Source organism: Apaloderma vittatum, unplaced genomic scaffold (genome assembly GCF_000703405.1).
Source record: "Apaloderma vittatum isolate BGI_N311 unplaced genomic scaffold, ASM70340v1 scaffold20844, whole genome shotgun sequence".
NCBI lineage: Eukaryota > Metazoa > Chordata > Aves > Trogoniformes > Trogonidae > Apaloderma > Apaloderma vittatum.
The window spans coordinates 4321-15200 of NW_009712401.1; the positions used below are offsets into that span (position 1 = coordinate 4321).

The window sequence follows — 10880 nt, forward strand, 5'->3', positions numbered from 1 at the left end:
CGGGACTGGGAAATGTTATGTGATGGTTAAGGATCAATGAAAGAGAAGACACTGACAGAAACACTTATGGAGACCCCAAAACATGAAGAACAGATGAGGCTGATGAAAAAAATGAGGGTAGGTTGAAGAGAAACCCATTTTTAAGCTACTCCATGTGAAGAAGCAGGGTACAGCACTTTCTTGGGGTGGGGGGGACCACAAAGGTATGGTGTAGCTCTGTGAAGAGTAGATGCTGTAGACCTGAAAAGATTTTTGGTCTGGTAACAGAGATCTTTGAAGGAGCGTCTTGTATTGCACTTCAGGTAAATTCTGAAAATGCATAGCTTTTCAGCTGTCTGTGTGTGTGTGTGTGCATCTGGGAGCTGCTAGAGAGTACAAGTTCCTAGACTTTGCAAACAATCACTAGAATAGTGTTTAACATTTTAGTAAATACAGGATGCACACCTCTGTTTTGCTGGAACACTCTGACATTCTCTCTTGCAGTTCCTCATAGGGAACTGTAACAAGTCTTCAGTATGTGTATTTATGTACAATCACTTCTTTTGGAGCCACGAAAAAGAAAGCCCTATGTCATAAAGGATACACCAAGTATGGTTTGCATCTAAAATTGCGTATGACATCTCACATTAGTCATCATTTCTTCATTCTAAAGCTGTAAGTTTCCTGTTTCCCTCATTTTTAAAGGGAATGTTTCCTTCTATAATATTTTCATACCTGTTCCTGACTCTGATCTTACTGAAGTTGCTGCTAACACTGCTTTTTATTTCAAATGGGGAAGGAAGCCCATCCAAAGCAACAGTGATGGCTACTTAGGATAAAGGCATGGGCTTTTTTTATGCCATTTTCTCTCTGTGTTCTATAAAATACCTTAATAACAAGGAAACGTTCCCTGGTTGTTAATGACAAAATAATCCTGCCAGCATCTTCTATGGCATCACACTCAGTGCATCTGCTTGGGAAGATACCAGCAGCCCAAATAGTGTGTGAACTCTGGTTAAAAGAGAAGTGAAGACCACCTCAGGAGTATCCTGAAAATAGCACTAAAAATAAGAAATAACAGGTTAAGAACATTGTTCTGTTTCTCTCCTCGTTTTGTACCCGAGGGAGGTAGTGCTAGGCTAAGAAGTAGGAGATTAATATAGGTACTTAAGTTCAGTAGTTTACAGAAGTCAGCAAAACTAGGAACTTTAGGCCTCATCTCGTCTGTCCGCTGTAAGGTGGACAAAACCCCCTCCAGGGGTGGTCTCCTAGCAAGGTTCTGTTGCAGAAGTGAAACTTGGTATTTGCTGTGACTCTTGCCCACAACTAATTCTGAGTTGTAAGTAGCCACACACAAAGAAGGGGAAGGTATGTGTAGGTGGATGAAGGGAATAGGAAAGTAAGGAGGTAAAAGAGAATTTTAACATCTGTAGTGTAGACTCAGGTTGGAATACGGATGCCTAAAGATGACTGCTTGGCTTCTCGGAGTTTTACTACTTTTGGGTAGACTGAGACATTTTTCATCTGTGGAAGGAAAAAGTGATTGTGTTGGCCAAGATACATAGCTTAATGTTGACCTAAACAGAGGAACTTTCCCTTGGAAAACAAAATCCTGGGTGACCAGGGCCTCGCTCTGTTATGACAATCAGTTGTATGGCCTACACAAGTACGTACAGGTCATGTGGCTTATAAAATACACCTCAGCGGTTCGAATAAATGCAACTAAAGCAGGTTTTGCTATTTTCTTATGCAAAAGAATGAATGTAGGTGGGATGAAGCTGTGAAAAAGAACAAGAGAACAGGAAAGCTGTGCAAGTGGTAGAGAGAGTAATAGGGACAACATGTTTTTCTACCAAGAAACATTTCAAAAAATGCAAGCAGTAAGCAGAAACAACCGTAGTCTTTTCTCTACCAAAGAGCAAGTTGGACAAGAAAGAATTGTTACAGAAATAATTTGTACTTAAGTAACTACTTATTAAATAAATGAATTGCCACATAGCTTAATCAGATTTTGACCTTAAAATGCCTCTATTACTCCCTGGGATGGAATGAGAAGTTATCAAAATAACAACTCAAACCAGGGCAGTGAAACAGGACGCAGAAATGAGTTCTGTCACCAGGACACCCGCTGGTGACAAAGGGAAGTCCAGGCATGTACCAGAGGGTGAAAACCATAATTTACTGCCCAACTCACACACACAGTGCGAAAATAATTTATAGTTTATTACTCCTGTGAGAAAAATATTCAGGAACAGATAAACAAATTCATGTTTTGAACCAAAAAGTAACAGAGTTACCCAGTTACACTTAAACCCCACACATATTCATACACAGGCTTATATGCTGTACACTGTCATAATTACGAAGTTGAAAATTTACTAAGTACAGAAGTATTTGCAATTCTCTTTCCTAGTCTGTAAAATGACAATATATATTGATGGATTTATGGTGTGCATATATATATACACACACGTATATATAAATATATATCTTGGAGGATATGCATATGCACACCAGGTATATTTACATATATGTATATTAAAACAGGAGTACGTTGCTCTACCAGTGCCAGCTGGACACAGCTGAAAGGGTACTGGGTATCTGCAGATCCACTGGCACTATGTGGAAGCCATTTCCCCCAGTCTCTGCCCAGCTCCGTGAGGGAAGAGCCCTGCTGTGATATCCAGAGGCAGCTCCCGTTCCTCAACTCCAGAAGCACTGTGCTTTCCTGTTACTACATGTGGAAGTGACACAATTTGATGGGTTCTTCTTTGCAGAAATCCAACCCTGTAATGGGAAGGATCGTATGGACTAGCTCACAATAAGCTAAAATACTTTATATTGTTACTGTACACCAGCAAATCCAGGCACTTAACGCTATCAGTATTCTTACTCTCAGATGTTCTAGAACTATGGGTGAAAGCTTATCTTTAGTAAAATCAAAAACAAACTTTCCATAGACCTCAGTAGGATAGGACATCATCTTAAATTCTACGAGTACTGTATTTTAATGAATCCAGGAATTTTAAATGTTTGGCAAAGTGCTTACTTTAAGAGAACCATTCAGATATTTATAATAGCTTGACTGAACTTCAGAGTCAACATATGATAAATTCTCTACAAGATAAAGGCACAATATTTACAGGAACTCTTACCACTGCAGTTTAAAATAAGATAAACTAAATAACCACGACCATCTTTTAATTTAAACTCTTAAGAATTATAGTAATAATCTTTCATAAAAAAGTAGATATGCTTGTGCATTTAATACTCTTGATTCTGGAACCATCTGAACATGGGCATCGCTAACGTACACCCATTGGCCTCCTGATGCTCCCATGGCTTCTTTTAAACCTGAAATGCAAAAGCAAAAGAAGTTGTTTCTTGTCTTTCATGTCATCATCAAACAAATAGAGTGGATATTTCGAAAAGCAAGAGAAGCTTCTAACCCACAAGAGTAACTCATGACTCTGATGGCAGACCAGTATTTGTGGTTTGAAACTTACATCTCAAAGAGCAATGTAAGAGAAATTGGTGGAAGACAATGCTTACAAATCTCCACTGCCATCGTTTTTTTCATATTTTTTCAAAAACTAAGACATTTTAAGTACAGCTTGCTGAGTTCTAACAGTAAGGTATGCTAGCACAGCACCAGTTCCAACAGAAAAAATATCGTAGTCGAAAAGCCGACCAGTGTGAAATTAAGAACACAAAAAAAGATCCAATCTGTTGTAGTAATCATGGTAAGGGAAGGCTAAGGGAAACTTTGATTTTAAAAATAATACAAAAAATTGTCCCTCTGGGAAATGGGTTTCAAATACAAAGTCATGGTACACAGGATAGCTCTTGGTCCTCACTTCCCCCCTTGAAGGGAAACAGTAAATATGTTTACCTTACTCTGACAGGTGAACACTCTTGCATCCACAAATCGTTCACTAACAGATTCTATCCTAGAGTCTTATTTTGTTCTGCATATCCAAAACATATCAATAAGAACTAATGTGCTGTTCTCAAAATACCAACAGAAACTCTATAGCAAACCTTGTATCCTCCATGAAGATGTTTCTTGCCGTTCACATTAAACCAGAGTATTCCAGATTTTCAAGCACTAAAAAATTTCCAATCCTATGATATGCAAAATGCTCAAATATACAGAAAAGTTTATTTAAATGGTCATGGATTTGGCTCTTGTACTGGAGCACTTTCAAATACCAAATATGCCAACTAATTACATTTTACTGGACACAGCTATTCATCTGGACATAGTATTTTGGCTAGGAAAGAGAGGAGAGTTTTCTATCCTATCTCTGATAACTGAACCAAAATTCTGTTACTCACTCAGGTCTATGTGGAGCTAGTACAGAAGTAGGTCATGTACTGGGTGTAACAGTAAAGAAAAAAGAATTTATTTATGTGGCCCTAAAAATAAGAGAACATTCTGATCTAAAATAATTATTTACTGTAAATCTCTTTAAGGATAAGAAGCTGTAGCCAATGATCGCTTTTGATTTTACTCATAGAGAGAGGAGGCTGCGTTTGTACGTACCCAGAACATTTTTAGCAGTAGAAATATGCTCTAGTAATTTCTTGGAGGGTGTCCTGACTTTCACATACGCTGCGTAGTGACCACCTCTCATTGACCCGCTGTGCTCCACTATTCCATAAAGGCTGTACAGCACTCTGGCACTGTCCGTAACATTCTGCATTCCCAGAAACACAGAAAACGAGTTATTTCACAGATAATTTTGCAGATATCTTAACTAGCTATCAACAGTATTACTTTAAAAGAAGCAAACAGGCACCTGCAGCATTTCCAGAGGTGAAAGCCTTTTATTAAAAATACTCAAGAGTCTATTAATTAAATTTATTTACCACAGAAGCAGCAATGCTTGTCCTTAGTGCTGTGAGATGCTGCCCAGGGAGGTGATTGAGTCACCATCCCTGCATGTGTTTAAAGGTCGTTTAGATGTGGGCTTGAGGGATATGGTTTAGGGGTGAGATTTGTAGAGTGGAGTTAACAGTTGGACTTGATGATCCCAAGAGTCTTTTCCAGCCTGAATGATTCTATGATTCTAGATACACGAACACCATCAGGGCACCATAGCGTAACTAATGCTAGTTAACATTCATGACATTCCTGATATGAATGGAATTTCAAGTAATTATAATTCTGATCTCAGGACACTGTTTGAAACATTCACCCTACAATTTCTCTAGGAAAGGAAGGAGTAATAAACATCCTCATCATCTTCATCAACATCCAGGTTAATTAAACAATCCATTAACAGTCCAGGTTAATTAAACAATCCAGTTTGTCCTTGTGCGCAGGACAACAGCTGTTTAAGTACAATAAAAAGAAAGATTTGAAATGGGTACCTTGCAGGATGCAGCACAGAATGGTGCTAAGTCTAAAATCAGTGGGAAATCCACATGCCTATTTACCTTCCGTAGACTCAAACCAGCCTTCAAAAGGAAAAAAGAAAAAGACTATAAAATAAAAATTTTTACTAGGAAGCTTTTTAAAGCTAAGATGTGTTACTATACTATTACAATAAACCAAAACCAAGAATAAGATAGTAACTGATTTAAACATTCTTTGTTATGATTTCAACACAGTGTCTGCTGCGCATAAACAGGATGGACATGTAAGAGGTTTCCCTGGACACATGTGAATCACTAAATGCATTCTGAAGGTATCAGACAGTCCAAAAAAAAACCCCAAAACCAAACCAACCTCCCCCCGCCCCCCGGTATCTTAAATAGTGGTTCTACCAGTTCCTTATGTAAAAAGCAAGTATCGGTATGCACGACACTTCAGAAGAACTGCTGGTTCACCAGTGAGGCAGAGGAATACACGAGAGGATTTTGGCCTTTTACCTGGTGGAATCTTTTCAGATGGAGAATAAGAATAGCAGGAACTGATGAAATCAGCAGCTGTTTCCGAGCATTTGTGTAGACACCTTCCATTTTCTTTTCTGTATTTAGGAATATCAAATTAATTTGTAAAGTGAAGGCAGTCACACAGAATGGAAGTGTTTTTAAAAAATATCTGATAGAATTGACCTGTGTCGCAACGATTTTTTATGTGTTATATAAAACACAAGGGAATTTTTGTAGAGTAACTGAAAAATATTTTCTCATTTTCCTAATTTTTAATAATCTGCTGAATCCAAGCATTATTTTGGCCCAACCTGTGCAAATCAGATTAAAAGTTGGAAGCACGTACACTATCTAGGTCAGCCTGCACACAGAGATACCTATACTGTCTGCTGTTACAGCACCCAACTTTCCTGTTAAAACCATTTCACCTGAAATAAATGGGTGATCACTGAAAGAAGAAATGGAAGGCACGCATCTCTTTATCTACACTATGTCCTGACCACTAGGGTAGACATTTAGTTCTCCATTCTTTAGTCCTTTCTGAGTGACTGTGTACTTTGTGCGTACGTAAGAAGAGGGGTCTCTGCTTCAGGGTGCCCCCATCACCTGTTGGCTGAGCACTTGATATTTTTTTCACTGGAAAAAAAAATCAGTGGATTTACTGTTTTTTCATGTGTCCAAAAGGAAATATTTCATTTGAAGTAGAATGGAGCATTTTATGTAAAAGTTGGTGACTTTTTAAAATTTTTGGGTTTGGAAGGAAAGGAATTAATAATGATTAGTTGTGAACTGATTTTCCTTTTTCATTTTTCACTGTGCCCATGGAACAAAAATATTATTTATACAGCACTTACTCTCAGCCCAATAATGGTAAATGACTGATTATAAAGTACTACTTTTAGATTAATTTTTCTGAATTTACTCGTGGCTTAACTTGTATCTCTCCAGATATCTATAAATGCACATATCTATAAATTACTGTAAGACCTCCCTTTCTATTTTATTTACAAGCAATCAGAAGAATAATTTTATTATCCTTCTGAATAACTGTACCTCAGAAAAATCCACCTTTTTAGAAGTTTATATTTCTTTTTAAACTTTTAAAAAGTTTACATTTCATTATGTTTAAAATGTTTTTCTTACTCAAGTGAACCCTAATAGTCTGCTTGGGCTACAGAAACATGAAGGAAAACAGTGCCACAAGAAGGTAGTTCTTGCTCATCTTTATTCTTACAAATATTTTTAACGGTTTTTTTCCTTCTTCCTTACAAGTGTTTTTTTTGCCCCTCTTACACACTTCATTACATTACTTCTGTGACTGTAAATTGCTAGAGCTGAGTATTACAGCGTTTATTTCAAAGCTTCTATGATTGCAAACAACACAAACAGCGGCAAAGATCCCTATCAAACAATGCACTTAGTTTATGGTCATCTTCAAATTACTTATCTTGGATAAAATAAAGAACAGATGCAAAATAAAGTTTTCAGTTCTGAGAAGCAAAACCTTTTTGCATTTAGCCACAAGGGGGAAGCCCATGCTGGAGAAATGAAGCAGCAGAGAGCAGGCAGGTTTTGAGAGGCAGTTTTGTCCAGTGTGCCGGCAGACAGATAAAAGCACTTACCTGTGGAGTTGGTTTTCTTCTGATGCTTCTGTTTCCTTTCTGTGCAGCTCTCGCATAAAAGCTTGTTGTTCCCCATCAGGAGCTCTACAGAGGTGAACTGGTAAAGGCAGGACTGAACAGAACACTCCTTTGAGCTAGTTATGTAGCTCTGGGAAAGCGTCTGGAAAGCATTTTGAGGGTTTTGGGATAGCGAGGATTTGTCTACTGAAAACACAGAATTATTTGATAAACCTGATGCAGGATCTCCACGGCTCGATTTTTTATCTTCTTTTATGGTATCACAGAAGCTGAGTTTGGATATGGCACTGGAAATCACCTCTTCATTATCGTCACTCGGTTTGCTGTGTGGCGTTCTAACGTTTCCGTGGTTGACGTGCACACCAGGCCCGTTGCTGGACGGGCTGAAAGCCGTTTGCTTCGAAGCGCTTTCGCTTTCTGAGGCTTCGCTGTCGGCATCGAAGCTGCTTTCCGAGCGGCTGGCTTCCTTCTCGCTGCCCTCCGTCTGGCTCCCGTTCACAGCCGAGTCAGCGGCTGTGTCTTTGGAGTACAGGACGCTAGAGCTACCTTCCAGCTCAAGCTTTTTAGTTTTTTCCTGCATGATAACAGGACTTCTTTCTCCTTCATTTGAGGAAGCTTTTCTGGCAAGCCGTCTCTCCTGGTTCAACTGATTCTGTAAATTAGGGTGTTATTATTTCAGTAATGTCAGGGAGAAATGGAAAACAGATCTGTGATCAAGTGTAGCTTTTGAAACGTGACAAATTCAAAGCAAATTAAACCTATCTCTTTATATTCTCCATCTCTCATGTGTTTAAGCTAGTTGATTTCCTTAAGATCTTTTTAAACCAGCTGAGGATTAGAAACCTACACGCCAGTCAGCTAAGAGCATTACACTTACCGTGAGACCAATACCTGGCACAACTAATTACGTTCACTTTGTGACAGCTGTGGATGGCACATCTGAAGCGGTATTCACTTAATCTGACTTAAACTTCTCAAAGGTTCTCAAGTTTAAGCTAGTCCCTTAGGCTCCCATCAGAGGCCACAGCTGATCCGCAGTTCTGGGAGAAAATTCAACTCACCTTGTAGGCACTTGTCTTAGAATTAAATAAACCATCCCTAGTAGTATTAATTTGTAGCTAGCTAATTTATGTATTATCTGAAGTTGATTTTTTTAAGTTTTATCAAGTTTGCAAGAGGAAAAACAAGACTGCTGCCACAGAAAACTACTACTATCGGTTAAAAAAAAACACTCCAAAGCTGCCATAATTTTAGGTGATTTATAAACGTTTATGATTTTTTTCCTTCCTTTCTTTTGTTTGGCTGCTTTCCAAAATAAATTAGCAACTTTCCTTGCCCTTTGCTTTTTCCTTTATCTGCGCTGGATCAAAACTTCAGTGATGTCAGCGGGAATCCTTCCATTTGCCTCAACAGTTTGAGTTTTAGGCCTTTTTCTCCTGTAACAATCAGTGCCTGCACCTTCTTTCCATCTTTCCTTTCTACCACTTGCCTTTCTTATACTTCTGTCTCATTCTCTTTTATCAGTCTTTTATAATGGTTATTCTGTTTTATTTTTTCTTCACGTGTATTTAGTGATTACAGAGAGGTTTTATGGTCTCCAGCCGGGCAGTGAGTAGGACTCACTCAGATACAACATACAAGAATCTAAAATTGCCATGACCTCGTAACCCGTAGATTAGGCATGTTCCAAAAACAAGGCTCATAATTCCCTCTGAGCTGCAGGAGCCCTGCACTTAACGCCTTCCATTTCCTGGCATTAATAAAGTACCTTTAAACAAACCGAGTGAGACATGGCACAAATGAAGCTGCATCAGTGCTATCACAGAATCACAGAATATCAGGGGTTGGAAGGGACCTCAAAAGATCATCTAGTCCAGCCCCCTGCCAGAGCAGGATCACCTACAGTAGGTCACAGAGAAACGCGTCCAGGCGGGTTTCACAGAACAAACTACAGAAATTCACTTTCACAGGTTGCTTCTGTAACAGGAAAGCCCAGTGGAGGGGGATACCCCCCTGCACTCCTGACCACATGCCTAAGCTGCAGTAGGGGTGTAACTTCAGACATGGCTTTGGGTTTAATATTTCCTACTGACTATCTTTAGGTAGTTTTTCATCTGGTAGAAGGGATTTCTGGACTGTGTTTTGGTTCCCACTCCCAAATCACAGGTACCAAAGCGTTAAGCACTACGGGTAACTGCCTAATTTTGTTCAGTCTACCCCTTAAAAATATACCATAGACTCAATTCATAAAGAATCAAGCACGTATTTGGTTTTAAACTTTAAATTTCCATCCCCATAGCCCTAGAAACTTCAGAATAAACTCACGATTGGTTAGTGCAAGTATATAGGTTCTTACCTTATCTTTTGTTAAAGCATGTTTCTTGACAATTTTGGGTTGATTATTCAGTGCAGCAATTGAAGAACAGTTATACTGACAAAGATCTGCCTCTTGTACACTTTTACTTTTACCTGTTCTTCCCAAAGGCACAGGTTTTGCAACCTAAGAAATTAGACACAAAATTAGGAAAGGAAATATGCCAATTTTGTATTCCTTTGCAACCTACAGAAAAGATGAATTTAGGTGGAGGTTTTTTTCTTTACTTTAGAATACACTAACCTACATAAATCCTATTAACTGGCCCCTGAGTTGTGGATTAAGGCTACTTTCTAATTTTATTTATCATAAACACACTGTCAACATCTTTAAAGGATCAGCTGAGAGCCAGAAGAAATAGGAACGACATTCTGAAATTCCTGCACAGAACACATACCAAATAATCTATTCTAGTTTTGTACAAGGACACGCATCACTGTATGAGATGTGAATTTATCAAAGGGGACATAACTCCCCTAAGTCACTCTCTAGTGCAGCCTGTACCACCTTATGACATGGTGAAAGAGCTGCCGCACATTCCCCATCACATTAACAGCAGCAGCACATCTGGACTATGAAGGAAAGAAGACAACCACAAGGAAATGCACGTCCTCACCTAAGAGCAGCGATTGCTAAAAGCCACGAGACCTCTCTCTCAAACAGAACCCAGGAAGTTCCCACGTTACACTCATGAGGCAGGAAGCAGCATGGGCGCCCAGCTGCTCAAAATGTCCTTAAAAGCTTTAAATCCCCCAGATCATAGAACAGTTTGAGCACTGATTCTTTAATCATAGAATGGCCTAGGCTGGAAGGGACCTTAGAGATCATCTAGTCCAACCTCCCTGTCATGGGCAGGGACGCCACCTCTCAACTAGACCAAGCAACACATGGGGACCGAGCAGGAATCAAACCCGCGACCTCGGTGTTGATCCTTGGTGCCAGCACCGCGCTCAAACCACTGAGCTAATACCTGCGCTCTATGCAGCAACAAAGATGCAGAATTTACT

At 39.2% G+C, this 10880-nt stretch overlaps 1 protein-coding gene across 1 annotated transcript in view; it reads right to left on the reverse strand.

The window, feature by feature from the left end:
* Window positions 1–2815: 2815 nt before the first annotated feature.
* USP45 (ubiquitin specific peptidase 45) overlaps window positions 2816–10880 on the reverse strand; it is a 44264-nt gene continuing 36199 nt past the window's right edge. Inside the window, exons 12-17 of the mRNA XM_009867974.1 lie at window positions 9856–9999; window positions 7482–8151; window positions 5857–5954; window positions 5356–5442; window positions 4526–4679; window positions 2816–3333 (exon numbers count right to left, since the gene is read on the reverse strand). Of these exons, the coding sequence (XP_009866276.1) occupies window positions 3200–3333; window positions 4526–4679; window positions 5356–5442; window positions 5857–5954; window positions 7482–8151; window positions 9856–9999 (1287 nt within the window). The 3' untranslated portion in view covers window positions 2816–3199. The remainder of the gene's footprint in view (window positions 3334–4525; window positions 4680–5355; window positions 5443–5856; window positions 5955–7481; window positions 8152–9855; window positions 10000–10880) is intronic.